Here is a 19,660-nt window from a genome sequence, read left to right as displayed (position 1 = left end):
TCTGAGGCAGTATGTTTGTGCCTTCACTAGTATCAAAGGAAGTGACCAATTTATATTATGCCTTTATTTTTATTTATTTTTTTTTTTTGCGGTATGCGGGCCTCTCACTGTTGTGGCCCCTCCCGTTGCAGAGCACAGGCTCCGGACGCGCAGGCTCAGCGGCCATGGCTCACGGGCCCAGCCGCTCCGCGGCATGTGGGATCTTCCCAGACCGGGGCACGAACCCGTATCCCCTGCATCGGCAGGCGGACTCTCAACCACTGCGCCACCAGGGAAGCCCCTATGCCTTTATTTTTTATCCTTATTATAGAATCAGCCTTCTGAAACATGCCCTGTAAAGGCTTCTTGGCTGTTAATCTAGCATATTTAAATGAGATTTATGGAAAACCTGGTTAATCGTTCATGTATGGGATTCCCTATCTATTTTAGATCTGAGGAATAGATAATATCAGACCAAGTTAGTGTGGGAAAAACATTTTAGAAATACTAGGGAAAATGTCACATTTAAATTTTCTTTCCAAATGGGTTAGATTTCAGGTATAGTCATATTTTTGTTCTTTTTCACAAGAAAAGTGCCAACTATCACACCAAGTTCTAAAAATTGGTCTTTTACTTTATCCTGAAAAGATCAAAGGCAAGATAAACAATTAGAGAATACAATCACTTAGGATCTTCTCTCATAACAAAATTACATTTTCCTCAAGAGAGAATTTCTTCTTGAGATAACTAGTAGCAAAAAATTCTAAGGCATATAGATGAGAGTGAGAAGCAGATTAGCTTCCCCATTCCTTGATGACATTTGTGTATGTATAAATAATTCAGGATTATTATTCAGAAGTAGATTTGCTGGCATTTTTTAAAAACATGGTAGAAGCATACAGAATTTCCATTTGTATTGAAAAATGCTTTTCCAAGCAAGTCTTTCAGTTCCTGTGCACCCATATTGGAACAGAATAATTAACAATGGTAAGACAAGTCTCTATAGATCAAATGTTCTGTGGAACTATTGGGCAAATGCCTTGAACTACTGGCTATACAACTTTTTTATAACCCTGCATCAACAACATCCAGCCCTCCCCATAGCAGTGTGTAAAACCCTGTGAAATTATTGCTGCTTAGCATATGATAAACATACTTGCTTTTAATTAGAATAAAGGCAAATTAGAATATTAAAGGAAGAATTATCCTGTTTGGATACCCTCATGTCCATGAAATAAAATGATTCTACTGCTGTTTTAAAACATCTAAATATACTATGTTTTAGCTATACTCTCTCTTTATTATTTAATGAAAATATTTTAATGTTATTTACCATCGTTTGATGAATTGAGCATTGATTAATTTATTTATTTATTTTACTATAATTTCTTTTCCCTGAGAATAAAACTGCATGTGTCTGCAAATAGACAGAGGGTGAAACAGCTTCAGTATGGATGGATAAAAAGAGAAAAAGGGTTTTCTTTTATTATTATTGCAAAATGAAATAGACATTGCTAGACATGTGCCTTGGACAATTAACTTGACTTTTCAGGGCTTTAATGTCAATTCCTGAAATAGGTGAGCACTTATTACTTCTTCAGTGGTATAGGAGGCAATGATATGGCCTAGCAGTAAAAGTATAGGCCCTGGTATCAGGTTGTCTAGGTTCAAGTTCAGTACTAGCTCTTTTGCCTGCTGGGTGATTTGGAGTAAATTTCTTATCCTCTCTGTGCCTCAATTTACTCATCTAAAAAAGGATCCAACAATAGCACCTACCTTACAGAGTTGTAAATATTAATTTACGAGCTAATTCAAGTACTTGGCATTAACTTCACCTAGTGCCTAACAAAAAACAAGAAATCAGTAGCTGGTAATTTTTATTATTGTTATAATTAGTAATATTAGTATTAATAAAGTTGTTTTTAAAATTAAAATGTAATATGTGTAAATATAGTGCAAAGTCAAAAAGAGAAACTGTCCTTGTCATGCTGTCTAAACAAAGGAGTATTGAAAAATGAGGGGGCTTCCCCCCTTATCATGCTACTGGTAAGCATCTTATCTTATTCATAGTCTGAAGTTCACATTTTAAAATAAAGTCCCAGAGCAGAACAAAAAGCTCTGATACATATTCCACTTTTCACAGCTCTTCCAGTGTTCTCAGAAGGGATCTTTATATAGAAATGTAGGAGCCCTCATGATAACAAACATTCAAGACGTTACCCTATAGCTAGAAACCTAGTGATTGTGTAGAGCAATATTCAAATACAGGCTGAATTATGCACAATCTTTATGTAGAAAATTATGCTTCATATGAATATTCCTTAAATTTAATTTCTGTTACCTATTTCTCTTTCATCTGAACAAGAGTATTATTGTGTGTGAGACAGCTGTAAATACAGTTAATGACTGGGGGAAAACAAGGGGTTCTCTCATCATACCAGATATCAGTTCTCTTTGGAGAAACAAAACCAAACAATAGATGATGCCCAGCAGTCGTATTGATTACTTGCAGGAACAAACTTCTGCAGTCCTACTTCATTGTCCAGATGAAACATATTCCACATAGGAATGAAGCCAAATAGCAAGTCACAATATTTGACTTATGTCCTATGTGGAATATGGTGAAGCATAATTAAATTAAATTGGGAAATTATCTAAAATGGCAGGTAATTATGTAGGGCATAAGCAAACAATTGCATAAATAAAGAGGCAATTTTCAAAAAGGAGTCTCCTCTTGCCTCTTCAATCCTTACCCACCCAGTCCTGTCCAGTAATACCCCCATGTATAATTTAGTTCTAGGAACTCTGGATTTTCTGGGGACAAAATTGAAGAATTAGAAAGTCATTAGAATACATAATAAAAAGTCAAGAACCAAATTCTAGAATTTTCAGTAAATAAACAGCCCTGGGTACCACAGGGAGTAACAAAATGTCTTACTTGCTTTAAGTAAATACATAAAATGACTTAGAATTTCAACTGGAAAAGATTGTTGTTTTGTTTTAATGTGTAGATTTTTATGCCTTTTAATTTACTTTGCTGCTGCATTTTTATTAAACAGTAGGCTATTTATCTTTTGTCTTTTTTTCAATTTGTTTCTATAATGCCACTTTCTATTCATGACTTTAAAAATAAATTTGAAAAATCATTATATTATGTACCATAGATCCTTCATGAAACATTTTTTCTAAACAATTTATTGGTTCTGCTTGGCTAACCTTTATTTTCTTAATGCTACCTCATGTTGTATGTCATATAAATTTTAGAATGAAGTTGCATATAATGGAATAACCTTGTGCTATTTTTCTGTCCCCAGAGCCACAAACCTGTACAGTGAAAGATTTTCTCTGTACCAATGGGGACTGTGTTTCTTCAAGGTTTTGGTGTGATGGAGATTTTGATTGTGCAGATGGCTCTGATGAGGTAGGCATCTTTGCAAAATCAAACAAAAAATAAAGCAGTTCCTTAAAATCACATTCATTATTATTATTATTTAATTCAAGGAGTGTGACAAGGACAGCTCTGAATGCATTTTGCTCCTGACACACTGAGATAAGTATTATATCTAAGTGCCATGCTACACACATGGCTCTTGTGCTACTATTGACAGTTAATTTTATAGTCTCTTTTACCTCAAGTGGTGAATGGCTGGGTTGGGAATAAGATGTTTGGAAACCCTATTCCCTATAGCTGATGCCCTTGCCATCTGTGAATTTGTTCATAAATTTTCTGCTGTATTTATAGTCAGGACTAATATTTTTATGCATTTTAAACAGTTTCTTCTCCCCAGTCTCTTTCTTCAGTACATATAGTCTTATATACTTAGATATGGGTCATCAATTTTTATGAAACCGCAGGTTTAGCTTTGCTTAGATGATGAATCACAATCCATTTATAATAAGCTCTACATACACACAGTTAAGTGAAAAAGTTTAGAATTTCTCTGGATAATTCTGTAATCTTAGATTGTGCTAACATTTATAAAACTTCACGCAGTTCATTACTTATGCATATGTGTATTCGTGTTACAGATATTAATTACTCCATGATGCTCTATAAATAATACATGATACACAGTAATAATCACTGCGATTACTATGAGAAAATAGTGATTTTCTCTGTTAATGATTTCTCATGTTACTATCAGGAACATAGCACTTGTGTAATCAAGTCCAGTCAGAGATGAAGGAAAAATGAGGTCTCTGGAGCTCAGTGGCCACCATGGCTCCTCCCGGTACACAGTGACTCCCTAGACCTCCCTAGACCATATTGACTCGAATATGTACCTACCCTCACGAAGGGCCTCCCACTGACTGTAGGCTTGGCAAAAGAGAATCCTCCTGCTGCTCTAGAGGTTTCTGTGTTTCAGGTTCAGCTTCCTTAAGTATCCACTGATTACCCGTCTCTTTGGGAGACACTGCAGGTCTCTATTAATGATAGAGCCCACATTAACTAGATCTTTCCCAGCCTTCAGGTATTCTTACCAAGTTTGGACAATTCTTCTCCATTCTCTATCTTGGAAAAGTTCCCCTAATCACATAAAAGACTCTAGATTTTGGAAACCAATGCACTTAATTTCTCACCTGAAGTCCAGAAAACTTAAACCTTTAGGCTGCAAAGGTCACTTAGGAGAAGATGAAAAATACTATTTCTATTTATGGGGCTATTCACAAAACAAGTCAAAATGAAATTTTAAAAAATGCACAGGGAAGTTCAAGTCTTACATTGCTCAGCTACATATTTCCTTAGTATCTATTTTCTCAAAAATTATATTAAATGTTTCCCAGTGAGGAAAATATATTTCACATAAATTCATCCATATCATTAAAATGGTTTGTTTTTGTTTTCTTTAAAATAATGTGTTCCATCAGCACCGTGTAATTGTGAAACATCAAGAGGTGGGGATATATTGCTTAAGGCTTGTGATTTTGTCTTGCATGTTGTTCACTAGATGTCCAACATACGTAAACAGAATCAAACACTTCTTTTTCAAAATCTTAATCACGTGAAAATAGAAATCCTTATCCATGCCGTTTCTCTCATGCCGTAAGTTCATGGACATAGTTCTCTGATGGCTGAACATATCTCCATTATCTGGACATTTTTATGATAATGTCCCTAGGGAATTAAATTAACTCTCTGAAAGGTGGTCTTTCTCTACATTTACAGACATTTAGTATAGTCTATGTGTAAGGAAGTGGCTAACACTATGGGCAGCTGATTTCTATTTCCTTTCTAAAATCTAGCATGATAGGTTTCATTGACAAGAAAAGCAAACAAACAAACAAATAAAAAGGTGAGCTGAACAAATGGCTAGAAAGCATAATTACGTACAGGATATTCTCATATTGGGAACAAAAGCAAATTGTGAGGATTAATTTTGTATGAATGTTAACTGAATTAGTTTGTTAATTTCCAGCCAAAACAAAAAAAAAAAGAAACCAAAAACTTTGATCAATGTAATTGTGTATCAAGTTAGTGGCAAACACAGAGAAGAACTATTTAAAGTGCCTTTAAAATATAATATATGGCTTCTGCATCCAGTATAATATACTGTAAGGACAAAAAGAAATGTAAAAGAATCTTAAACTGTATTCGTAGATGTGTTGTTAAATAATAACATTGGTTTTGCTAATTTGAATTTCATATATCAATATCTTAAGAGTAGGATAGTTCAAATGTTAAATTTTTAAAATATTATTAACACTCAAAATTTTTAAGTAAAATAAAGGAGATACAAATCTAAAAACAATGAAAGTAAATAAAAGTCCTGTAATTAAATTCAAAAGTATCAGTTTGAGATTTGATTTATTTTTCTCTTTTTAACAATATATATTCTAAGCTCTGCCACTGAAAAATCCTAAAACCAATGACATCCCAGCCTTAAAGACTATCTCTAACATTCACGTCATGACCTCTAAATACATTTTCCAATCAACAGAATCAAAACCCCTTTAAGAAATGTTTAATTCTAGGTCTGAGAAAGGAAATTGACAAAATGAGCCACTAACATCTTGTCAAGCCAGAAAACAAGGCTATTGGGATAGTGTCCAGAGTACATAGGAGCAAAATTGCAGGGCTTTCCACTGACAAAAATGACAATTTGAGCATCAGAAAGAAAAAACAAATGACTGTAATGTATTGAAATACAATAAATGTACAAAAATACATGAGTTCATAATAATACTTAAACAAATAAAAAGCTCAATTGTTACTTTGGAGGTTGCTAAGGTATCAACATTCTTAGGATTCACTCAGCCAAAATCAGAATGTGGACATTCTATAGAGCAAATGACCTGGTTCCTTCAAGTAGTAAATGGCATTAAAAAAAAAGTAGGGGAATGGAAAATAGTTACACATTAAAAGAAACTCAAATCAAACTCAGTGTATAGACATCTTTTACATCCTTCTTTTACCAAACCATATTTTTATATAGTTAAGAAAATAAGAAAAATTTTAATGTGGATTGGGAATAACTTTAAGAAATTTTTGTTAATTCCATGATACTGTTAATTTTCTGAAGCTATCATTGTTATGTTAAAGTTCAGAATATAAATAAATTGGGGGAGAGGATTATGAAACATGAATAGCCAAGTGTGGATAATTGTTAAATATGCATATGAGCACGTGGGTCTTATTATTCTATTCTCTCTATTTTTCTGTATGTTTTTAAATGTCTAAGATAATTAAATACCCCACAGATATAAACACAGACACACTGCATCAACTATACTGTAATCTGTTATAAATCAAAATCTTCTGATGATAGAAAAAGTGTCTATAAGTATTACCTTCTGTGTTATTGTCAACACAAATAGACCAGTGTTGTTGGTTACTGAACTCTTTTACTTGAATTAGCCTTATTGCTGAGATAAACATTAATTAATTCTATAAATATATACTGAGCAGTTATAATCAACGCATATATTAGACACTTGATTCATAGACAGACATGATCCCTATCCTAGTGGACCTGAATTACATAAAATGTTCATTTATATTCCTGATTTTCTACATTTGCTACTTCATTCATTCAACTATTTATTCAGCAGTTTTTATTGAATGCTTACTTATTGAATGTGTCCCAGGCATAGTACTGGGCATGGAAGAGGAAGGTGATGAACAAAATATGTGAAATTACTTTCTCATGACCAGTGCATGGGCTATTTCTCCAACGTCCTGCACCATTACATAACTTACCCCTCAGATACAGCACATTTCTAATTCTCCTTACACATGAAAAATCTTTTCTTAGTTCCATTTCTGTTTAAACTTCTTCTGTGAAGCCTTTTGTTAAACCTTTAAGAATTCATATGTTTAAAGCATATTCATTTATCTTGACAGTATATTTTATTGCAATTGTTGGTTTAGGTGCTGGTCTTCTATTAGAATTTATCAAATACGGGGAGTAATCTTAGTTTTCTTTGCATTATTATTTAAGAAACTCTAGTAAATGGTAAATTTTCAGTACTTGGGAGAAGAAGGGAAGAAAAAAAGAAGAAAAGAAAATCAGTTATATAGCAGGCAGTCTAAACTGCCATCAGCAAAGAGAAAACTATAGGAATTTAGAAAATAAACTCTTCTTTCTTACATGGGATGAAACTGGGAAGAAGCAGGGAGTAATAGTTTGATATGCTTCATTCACTGGGAGTTTCACAAGCTGTGAGAGTGCTGCACCTTTTGTGAAAGGAGCAGACAAATAGATTTTGGCTACAGTAGAAATTGCTAAACAGCAGAAAAACATCATCCCAGCAAGATATTTCACTGGAGCATCCCATTTCAATCAGAGCGGTCAGACTCAAGGAAAGTAAATTTCTAGTGGATCCCTTTCATTGATCTCACAAAAAGAACTGAAAGGCCCCCAAAGGTATCACTACTATCTTATTTGACTTCCAAATAAAATCTGTGTGCAAGCTAGCAGAAAATGCCAATTGTGACAATTCATTTCACAGTTCCACAGGAACAAATGTCAGGAGAGTGGAAAAAGAATATGAACAGCAACCAAACTGTAAAAGAACAGGTACAGAGGGAACAAAAATGGGAATAAGAGGAAAGAAAGAACATTAGAGGAAGTTTTGCCAAGGCAAGTCAGAATTGCCTTAGGATTCTTAGTTGTTTCACATTCATCCTTCCACTCCACTCCCAAGGAACCAGCTGTACTTGCTTAGAAATATTTTTTAGCCCTTTTATTTCCCCACAATCTTCATTGTCACTTATATTTATTAAAATTACATTAACCTATAACTGTCTATTGGAGAATGAGCCACTCAGAGCAATTTAATTAGTTGATAAAGCCATGGGATTTATGTTCTTTTTACATTTCTCTGTTTTATTATGACTAAGAGACAAATGAAAGTGGAAAAGGATTATAATGTTATATAGTCACAAGCTTAAATGTGACCATCTGAGTTTCTTGTATGTGTCTTTTTTGGGTTTGAAGACATTTGTCTAAAAAATTAATTTTAATTATGTCTGTGTTGTTTTTGACAGAGAAATTGTGAAACAAGTTGTTCCAAAGATCAGTTCCAGTGCTCCAATGGTCAGTGTATATCAGCAAAATGGAAATGCGATGGCCATGAAGACTGTAAATATGGAGAAGATGAGAAAAACTGTGAGCCAGGTAAAATTCTTGAGGCCATATTTCATTTAACTAATATTTTAACTTGGTTAGAATTTAAATTTAAGCAATGATATGCACAAAACAGTGGCAAATAATGCACATATTTACTGTTTTTAAGAAATAATCTGAAATATCTGTAGATAAATTAATTGGTATGCCCTTCATATGCTTTGAAAGTGTTTTGGCAGGTAAGATTGTTATTATTTCAAGATCCAAGCATTACTCCCCAAAATTTGGTTTTCTGGTCTCTATATTTTTCTACACCATTTGGAGTTGTTTTTCCAAGACAGCAACATGAAATATGTTGAAACTGTAAGTATGATAGAAGTCAGGTTTCAATTCTGGAAATTAAGGTTATAAAAAAGAATATAGTAGTTTCAATGTGATACCAACTGAGGAAAAGGATATCTATTATTTCTATTTATGTCATGGTCCAAAATAAAAATAAAATTAAGAAGCAAAACCAGAGCATAGGAAGAAAAGCCCAATTTATACATTTCTATTCCTTAAACATGACTTTAAATATACTCATTAAATTAACTTTTATACTTAGGAATTTTAATAACAATATTCTACAGGAAAAAAAATACTAGGGAAAAAATCAGTTTTTAATCTATGTATATGGTTATAAGCACCTTCATGGTTAAATTACTTAGAGAGACTAGGCCAGAATTGCAGATACCTGGCACACACATTACCATTGTCCCAGTACCGTGCCCATGGTCCATGTTGCTAATTGATCACATCTTTTTTCTTACTGAATCCATACATATTCCCAGACTCCTTATTAATACATATCCCTAGGCAAACACTGCCAATTAAAAGAAATTAAATCCCAAGGGAAAAGCTTTTTAGCATTCCTGGACTAAGTAATTTAGACCACAAAGTCATTATGTAAGTACATTTGGCTACCTATTAGTCTAATATAAGGCCAAGAACCGCAGAGGTTTGAATGCAAACTTAGCAAACTCAAACACATAGACAAAGAAAGGTCTCATCATTATTATGTCCATTAATTAAATTGGGTATTGGTAGTAACTTATTTATCCACATTTAAAAATTTTTTTCCATACATTAAGAAATACTTCAAATTCTACAGACTCTGCTAATCATACATATATTCATATTTAAAACCCCAAACCAAAAAAAAAACTTCTTATAACTTATGTAAATATGACATTTATATCAAAACAGCCAAATAGATATCATAGGGTCTATGAGACCATGCCAAGATTTCCACTTTTAGCTTTATACAATGCACATATGAATTAACATTCCCAAAGGTCACTAAATCCTATTACAGTTTTAAAAATAATTTGAGGCTTTTGTCTTTTAAATAAATTGAAAATTGTAAAAAAAATACATTTAACTCTGCACAAATCAGAAAGATGGAAGTTATAGAGGGTTTTTTTCTTTCCCTTTCTTTCTTTAGTCTAGTGAGTTGAATACTTATTGAACAGGCTATTACATCATGAGGTATATTTAATACAATGCAATAATATTGTAAAGCACATCTTAAGTCAATATTTAATATCAGATGTTGAATATAGCTCAAATAATCTAAACTATTTTCATTACTATGTATAATTTTTATATGCTTTTGTCTATCAACCATTCATTCTGTTCACTAAATCTAAATTTCAACTTTATATTCAGCTTCTCCTACTTGCTCATCAAGTGAATATATATGTGCCAGTGGAGGATGTATTTCAGCATCTTTGAAATGTAATGGAGAATATGATTGTGCTGATGGTTCAGATGAGGTAAAATCTATCTTTTGGTTAAAATCTCTGAATTACATGAATTAGGTTTGAGAAAGCAAATATAGTAAAAACAAAGAGACAGAATCTTGATTCTTAGCACTGTCTAAAATGTCAAGACAAGAACATTGAATACAGTAATTTCAGCAAATACCTGAATCTTCGTGCTGTCCATAGACTAAACCCTATTGTCATTTGCAGAGGTGATATTCATTAAATAAAAACAAAAGAAAGCCCACAGTATAATCAATCTCCAGTATTGTCAGCTGCATGTTTATCTTGCTTGTGACGATAGCATTATCATTAATGAAAACTGCAGTGGCCGTTTGTATTTGAACAGATGGACTGTGTGACTGAGTGTAAGGAAGATCAGTTTCGATGCAGAAATAAAGCCCACTGTATTCCAATTAGATGGCTTTGTGATGGAATTCATGACTGTGTGGACGGCAGTGATGAAGAGAACTGTGACAGAGGTAAGGTACTTTGTGTGTGTGTGTGTGTGTGTGTGTGTGTGCGCGCGCGCGCGCGCCCGCCCGCACGCCTGCAAATAAGAGAATGGCAGTTAAGATGCTATGCAGAATATTTACATAGTGTGCTAGAGGCAGAGGATAAGATCACTAAATGATTCTCCTTTTCTAGTTTCATTACATAATAGCCTATTCTAAATAAGCAAAATCTGGCTCATTTTCAGACAAGAGTATAAATTCGTCTTCATATAACAAAGACAACCAAAATGCAAGTGTTTTTTGGGTGCCTATCATGAGCATGTCTTTGGACTAGATGTTGGGTCAGGGATGGGGATATGAGAAGAATCCAGGGAACATAGCCACTATAGCCATTCCTGCCAAAGTATTTTCTAGGCACGTTTCTCTTCCACATTGCTTGCCTTGTTTCTGAAAGACTAGAAACAGCATATGGTATACTATACCACACCTACTAATATGCTAGATCATGTATAGGTTATAGGTTGTGCCCCAAATTTCTTTCTTGCCATATAGTTGAGAAAATGACTTACATTATTTGTCAGTCTGAAAGAAACTTTCTGTTTTATAGCATCATTTTTTTCCAGCTATGTGAAAATCCTGACAGATAACTTTTTTGTTTAAGTCACCACATTAAAAATAGCACTTATGGCTACTTTAGGGTTAATGAGAGGAAAGCAAAGAAATTATAGGGTGAATCTTGAAATGATCACAAATTGCAGCATTCTTATTATTTTCATAAGATATATTATGAAATATATATCTTATTAATATATTATATATATATTTAGATATGTAATTAGATATATTGTTTAAATACAAAAGTTATTTTTACCTACTTATAAAAGTCTCTCAATCAACTTTACATTTTAGAATATTTGGAACATCATCAACAGAGATGATATTAGATATTGACATATGTTGCAAGGCATTTGAACAGCCATTCAGGGTTTACACAGTTTAACTGGGCCCAAAGTATTTACTTCTGTAAATATCTAGTCGCTCAAAGAAAAATATCTTCTACTTTCTTTAATATTAAATCAAAACTTTATGATGTACTATATTTCTATTCCAAACCTGATAAAGTGTTGTTATATCAGCAGAAGAAATCCTATTTCTCATTTGGAATCTGCAGTACCTTATAAAAAACTGTAAAAGATTAAACTTCCATAATAGCTGTTTCTACTTTCGCTTAAGTTCTCACACTCTCTTTCTGTAATTGATTACTCTAAAGAAAGCAAACTTTGTGGACATTCTCGTACCAACAACTCATATACAATCTTATAGTCAAAGACTTTGGGACCACAACTACTCATCATTTACCATTTTCTAATTAATAAGCTCTATCCCCTCAGCTTAAGTCACTGTCACCAGTCTTGTTCTTTTCCTCATGGCTTCCTGTCTGGGCTATTAGTGACCCAATTGGTCACCAGTACATCCTATTCACTGCTGCCATGTTCATCTTATTTAAGTGTAACTCTGGTTATGTCAATCTTTACTTAAAACTCTTCCTCGTTAGATACAAATATCACAACCTGGCAGTCAGGGTTATAAGAGAATGATCCCATTTCACCTTTCCAGTCTTATAACTCTACTAATTCTCTTTATGTACCCTAAATTCTAGCCAAACTGGAAGATAATATTCAAGCAATATCCTCCATGCTTTTCAACATCTTTCTTGATTATTCTATTTTGCCATCTCAATACCTTTGCCAGTAAAAATTATATCTATTCTTTTAAGTCCATCTCAGTTACTACTGTGTCTTCAACCAAATTGCAGTCTTTTTTTAGTTTCCCTAGGAACCATTTGATTGCATCCCTGTTGTCATGTTCTTCCTTCTAATATAATCACTTCTGTATTATTTGACTAAGCTTCCCTGTTGGAATATGAGTTTCTTGATGTGAAAAATTAGGTATGCAAGCAAAATGTGGGAGTACATTTCAGGCAGTGGGATCATTGTGTTCAAAGTCACAGAGGTGAGGGAAGTGATATGTTTAGGAGCCACAAGTAATTGAAGAGTCATGCTATAGAACTTGGTTTTAATATTATGCATTTTGAGGAATTTTCCAAGGCTTTTGAGGAGTTTTCTGATATTAAAAAAGGAAGGGGTGATGAGATTTGAACTATGTAACAGCACAGAGAATTTACTGAGATGAGAATCAAGCAGTCCGGTTTCTTGTCTTATCTCCATGGACATTTCTGTGCTCATGTTTTCATACTATCAAGTCCAGCCACAGTGAAATGTCTCCAACAGCTGTAGAAACACCTGGAAAGTGAGTGTGTGTGCCTGGGAGGGTGGGTGGTGGTGGGCAATCCTTTTAGGATTTAGCTACTATTTTAATATTGGATTTCCTTAAAAAATGTGTTTGAACAAAGGATTCCAGGTTAAAAAATCAAACATTAAAGTAAAAAACTGAACATTATAGTATTTGAAACCTGAGATAACTTTCAGATTTAAAATGACTATTAAATGTTTAAGCTTACTGACTAAAAAAAGAGTTGAGAGCTTTTAATTCAACCATTTAGAAATATGTCAAATCTCCCCTACCCTCCCTATCTCTGCTTCTAACATTTCTTGGGTTCCTTTGCTGCTAGGTAATTAAATTCCAATGGAATACCTTGTTGGTTAAAGTGTTTGATCCTGTATGGATGTACCATAAGGCATGACCAAGTTCAGATTTCTAGTATTTGATTTGCTTCCAGGAAGTTGTTTAGGTATTGGAAAAAAGCACTTCAAGGCACTGAGGAGATAAAATGCCAGAATAAACATCTCTTCTGTTAAATGTTACATCCATTCATCTCAAATCTGGACACGTGAGCTAACAGGGGCTAAGTGCTGGGGGCTGGAAGATAAGAGAGCTGCAGGATAAACATGGAACATTTTCAATGTGAATCAATTTTACTGGTTTACTTTAAAAGGACTGAAATCCCAAATACTATGGAATTAAAAGCAGCATTCACTTTTTTTTAAAATAAATTTATTTATTTATTTCTTGTTGCATTGGGTCTTCGTTGCTGCATGAGGGCTTTCTCTAGTTGCCGTGAGTGGGGGCTACTCTTCGTTGCAGTGTGCGGGCTTCTCATTGTGGTGGCTTCTCTTATTGCGGAGCACAGGCGCTAGGCACACGGGCTTCACGAGTCGTGGCGCGCGGGCTCAGTAATTGTGGCACATGGGCTTAGTTGCTCCACGGCATGTGGCATCTTCCCGGACCAGGACTCGAACCCATGTCCCCTGCCTTGGCAGGCGGATTCTTAACCACTGCACTAAGAGGGAGGCCCAGCAGTCACCTTTTTAAAGGTAAACCATGTTGCCTTAAGGAAATTTGGTGTTTGTTTTGGCCTGAGCTTTCAAACTTTATTCTTTATAGCAATTTTGTTGGAAAAGATAGTTATTCTTTTTAGTAATTATCAGCTCAAATGTGTATATTATTATAGAAATTATAAAATATTATATATTTAAGCTTATCTCAACCCAAATAAAGATGAGAACTCTAGATGATTATTTTCTGTGATGATTCACTTGTCCAAATTTCTATGAAACTGCCAAGAGCTAAGTTATATTTAGACATAGGTTGTTGTTAATTAATATATACGTATCTATTTTTCTAATAATCTCCCATTGAGCTGATCAAGAACATGACTAGGAAACCGGGATTTTAATCCAGCTAATCTCTTTAAATTATAACTGTTTTTAATTGTTTATGTGTGCTTCATGCCATTTCAAAATAAGCTTGTTAAGATGTCTTGGAAACCACCCCCCATGCATATTTTGCAATGCAAATTCTTCCTAGTACAATAGGAAACCTTTCGTAGGTTATCATAAAACCTTTGCCTTTCTGCTACAATTATGATTTCATTTATATTTCTCTTCTTCTTAATAAAAATAGTGGCATGTCCAACACTTTTTTTTGTTTTATTTATTTATTTATTTCTGGCCACACTTTGTGGCATGCAGGATCTTGGTTCCTCCATCAGGGATCAAACCTGTGTCCCCTGCAGTGGAAGCCTGGAGTCTTAACCACTGGGTTGCCAAGCAAGTCCCATGTCCCACACTCTTATGGGGAAAATGATAATATTATGTAATGCAATACCTTTGGGAACTCATTTTCTTTCCTTTTAACAAGACTGATGTGCTACAAATAGAGTTTTTTAAAATAATCAGAGGATGTCAAGAGTTCGCAAATTCTGTTTGAATTTAGTCCATTTTAGAATGAAACATGCGATGAGATTTAGTCATTAGAATCTTTATTCTGAAAGAATACAACTCTATTTCATATTCTATGGATTTTGATATTGAATTAAGCCAAAGTTCACCTCAAACCAATATTCATATCTTTAATACTAAAGGCTGTTCATGTTATATCTTTTTGTTTTCAGACTTCCTAAATGGTAATATATTTTCTTGCATTGATTTTGATAATTGAGATTATTTTTAAAATCAGGGCATTTTTAGAGTTGAACATTGCCGATGTTTGAAAGAAAGGGGCATCCCAATGCCAGATATTGTACTGTTAGAAGTCTCACATGGTGACATTCACCTTGCTGCACTCACCAAGGAACTGCCTTTTTCTGTGTCTTAGTTTGTTAGTGCTCAGAGGTGTCAATTTAAGCTGTACCAGTTCTGTTAAGCATTTTTGCAGGAAAACTTAGACCCGTTCTGAATGGTATCACTATAAATTCCTGGCCTCAGCTTCAACTACCACTCAAGATTCTAAGCAATCTACCTATGTGTTTTTAATCATCTCTCTCTACCATTAACCATATCTGGTTTTTAAAAAGTTGATTTATTTTCTCATATTCCACCTCATAGCAATAGTAAAAATCATGAGCTTTTTTCAACATCTAGACACAAAATTAACTAAGCTACATATAGCTGTGCCTAGCATTTCCTCCTTCCTTTATCTTGAAATGGAAGACTTGTCTTCCAGCCTAAGGATAATCCTTTTATTTTGCTTTAGATCTCAAATCCTTCACACTTTCTTGATTCTCAAGGAACTCATTATCTGAATTACCTTTTCTCTCTTCTGTATCCTCAACATTACCTTGTCTACTGAATTCCTTAACTTCCTCTTTTCTTCCTCCCCTTTAAGGGACTTCTGGACTACAAATTCTTCATCTATAATAACCAACTACAAACACTTCACTAAACCCACTACCACTTCACTAAAACTACTCTCTTAACATCATTTAAATGTGCTATTACCTTCTTGTTAGAAAAGTTTTCAGGTATTTCTCCAACAACTCTGGCTACTTCTCAGTCTCTTTGGTAGATTCCTCTTTATCTATTCAAACTTTAAACGCTGATTTTCTCTGTGTTCTTTTCTAAATTTCAAATAATAACTGTATTCTGATCATTCCCGACTCTACATTTACACCTCAGAAACCTATCCCATATTTCAGACACATTTATCCACTAGCCTGCTAAATATCACCACATGATTGTCTTACCAGTAACCTAAATGAATTGTGTCATTATTTCCACTAAACCCGATCCTCCTAATGTGATCTTTTATTTATTGAATGACACCAACATTCACTGAATGATCCAAACAAGCCAAAAATTGAGTAGTACTGTGTTTGACTACTCACTCTCCTTTACCACCCTCATCTAGTTAGCCATCAGATCCTGAGGATTCTACCTCCTGAAGAGCTCTCAAATGTAGCTACTCTAAATCAGGTTTCCATCAGTTGTTTTCTGAATTGCTGCAAGCCCTCTTCAAATTGGTCTTTTTCCTCCCACCTTGGCTTTACTCTTCCTGTCTTCATTTCTAAGTTTTCCTCACTGTAGCTAGTGTTGTCATTCTAAAACCCAAATCTGATTCTGTGATTTCCTAAGTTAAATCTTTGCTACTGGAAGTGAATTACTAGAGATTAGTGTGCAAGTCAAAACTCAGAACAAGAAGAGCTTATTGACTCTCACAAGCCTAGGCTCATTATTCTCTCCAAAGTACATACATAAAATGAACAATGCTTCTTTCTTGGAATTTTCTAGGCTTGCAAGGATGAGCACCATCACTCCCCAGCTCCGTGTTTTAATAAACATATCCATTTTTAATATGTTAATACCTTCAATCATCAAATCTCACCAATATAGAACTGATACTACTTATATATGAAATTTAAATTGGTAATATAATTCTCTGAGAGCAATCTTATTAATCTTAATTTTAAATTCCCATCAAGTTTCTTTGTGTGGTTTCCCCATGTACTCCTTACAAATATGAATTTATAAATCTTAACCATACCTCTTTTGTAGCATATGAAGATGTTGAGCCCCATAGAAATTAATACACTTTTCCAAAGCAAGACAAAGCAAGTTCCTATCTCCCTAACCATTGCTGTTTCTGCTATATATTGCTACATATCTAGACATACAACTAAGTTTATTCGTACTTTGGGTCCTTTGCCTGTGGTGGATGTATTTAATTTTAAGTTAGAATGTCCCTGTATTCTTTTTTTTTAACATCTTTATTGGAGTATAATTGCTTTACAATGTTGTGTTAGTTTCTGCTGTATAACAAAGTGAATCAGCTATATGTATACGTATATCCCCATATACCCTCCCTCTTGTGTCTCCCTCCCACCCTCCCTATCCCACCCCTCTAGGGGTGTGTTTTGCTGACTGGAATTAATTATGCTATATCCCTCTGTCTTTTTTTTGTTTTAAAATAAAGGAGGAAATATATGTAGAGCGGATGAGTTCCTTTGCAATAATTCCCTCTGCAAACTACATTTCTGGGTGTGTGATGGAGAAGATGACTGTGGAGACAACTCTGACGAAGCCCCTGACATGTGTGGTATGGCATTTCACGTGGCTCTAGATTGTACTCTCATCTCCTGATGTAGTGCGCCAGCATGAATCGATGAAGTGGTGAGGTGAACCACAAATTTTACCGTCCTGGGGTTAGGTAGATAAAGTATAACCACAGATACAGCTTTTGGTCAGGTAATAAGAGATAACCCTACTCAAAGTTTATGACTTTATAGAGAGCCCTCCTAAATCTGAACTTGCACATGTTAACACTATTCAAAAAATAGATTATGGTCTGTCTAGGAGGATTTAGAGTAGTTGACCTTTTGAATTGAGTAAGGTTCATATAAGGACTTTGGCTTTATTCCCAATTGGTGTTTTAGGCTAAAACAATTTTTTTGACATATAAGCATGGAAAAAATGTGCATAATCAAATCATGTACTTCCACAAGTCACCCACTACTGAGACTGTGGTTATTCAGAGAAGGGAAATAAATATACATAGAGATATACAGACATTATCTATCTATCTATATCTATCTACCTATCTATATCTATATATATATATCTTACAAATGTTAGGCAGAGAACTGCAATTAGGAGTTATTTAACATTTAAATCTGAAAATCTTAACAAAATTTATTTCTTCTTCAAATTCAAGTTACTTCGGACATTAGTCACAAGTGTGATTATGCAACCACGAACTATAAATATAAATGTGTGCCTTTAGATCACCAAATTAAATGATTTCCTGTATTTCGTAAACACTTTTGTTCTTCATCTCATTCTTTTGCTAATCTCAGCAAAAAAGGTAATTTAACTTTTAATTTAAAGAAAAATACTACTACTTTGGATATAACTAAATAGCACATCAGGTGAATTAAAGAAAGCATAGCATGAGTGTATGTTCTTAAATTCTATGTTCTATTTGGTATATCAAATTAAACTAATTATTTTGATAGATGATGATATTGACTACAAATGTTACAGTTGAAGAAAAAAAATCTGAAACAAAGAGGCAGCTTTATTTTAAACATGTTTTAAAACTTGCAAAAACAGTAGTTAGAGAATTGATCTCTGTAGGTACAACTGATACGTGATATAACTAAATTTCAATTTCAGTTCTTCTACATAATCTTACAAAGTGAACTCTAGAGAATGACCAGAGATAGTATTGTTTCTGAATCATAATAGTTGAAAATATATGAGTTTACCAATATCAAGCCAAAATCTATTATTTTTATAAACTATGTTTTTTTCTTCTATTCTCTATTCCACTTCAGCACAAAACTATTGAGTGTAATAGGACATGTTTGGAAACTAATTAACCACGTGGGGCTCCAGAGTCACCCCCCAAGAGCCACTTCAAGGAAGTGATTCTCAGGGACATGCTGCATAGCTGCTGGAAAACTTGTAAAATACATCCAGCTTAATTCTGTGAATATTTTTGCATTCCCCTCAGTCATCAGTATCAACATGAGTCAAGCTATGATGTTCTGGAGACTGTGCTAAGTAATTGGAATAAAAAAAAAAACCTGAACAGAACATGGTTCTCTTTGACAAGGAGATCTTATTCTGGTTGGAAAATAATAATTTCCATAAATTATATTTTAAGCAATAGTAGAATTAAGTAAAGACAAGGCAGAGAGGGATAAGATGAACTCTGCCTGAAGGGGAATTCAGAAAGCTACAGTTTTGAAAGATCTAGGATAAAAGTCACCATAGGCATAGAGAACAGTGTGGGGGAAAGTATCAATCATTCATTTAATAAATATTTGTTAAGCTAGAGACTGTGGTTATTTGTGGTGATATAATGATGAGAGAAACAGATATGGACCCAGACTTCACAGAGCTGAGAGTCTAGTGGAAGAGGGATATTAATGATCACAAAAATATATAGTTATAAACTATGATATGCGCAATGAAGAAAAAGTAAAATAAGTTATAAAAATATAGAAAAGAAGGATTTTACTCAATCTTGGATTATAAGAAGTAACATTTGAGTTTGAGTCTGAGAAATTTATAGCCGCCAGGTAGGTGAAAGGGATGGAGTGAGAGTGGATGACACA

The 19,660-nt window shown here is 34.0% G+C and overlaps 1 protein-coding gene across 1 annotated transcript in view; it reads left to right on the top strand.

Annotated features, from left to right (window-relative positions):
- LRP1B (LDL receptor related protein 1B) overlaps positions 1-19,660 on the top strand; it is a gene marked incomplete at its 3' end in the record, with an annotated part of 2,351,282 nt that overhangs the window by 2,187,465 nt on the left and 144,157 nt on the right. Inside the window, exons 91-95 of the mRNA XM_082630936.1 lie at positions 3,294-3,400; positions 8,468-8,597; positions 10,254-10,360; positions 10,698-10,830; positions 17,515-17,637. Coding sequence (XP_082487062.1) covers positions 3,294-3,400; positions 8,468-8,597; positions 10,254-10,360; positions 10,698-10,830; positions 17,515-17,637 — 600 coding nt within the window. The remainder of the gene's footprint in view (positions 1-3,293; positions 3,401-8,467; positions 8,598-10,253; positions 10,361-10,697; positions 10,831-17,514; positions 17,638-19,660) is intronic.

The sequence above is a fragment of the Mesoplodon mirus genome (genome assembly GCF_964341445.2).
Source record: "Mesoplodon mirus genome assembly, chromosome: 8".
Classification (NCBI taxonomy): Eukaryota; Metazoa; Chordata; class Mammalia; order Artiodactyla; family Ziphiidae; genus Mesoplodon; species Mesoplodon mirus.
Note: the sequence above shows the minus strand (reverse complement) of the source record. Positions and strands in the feature narration are given on the sequence as shown.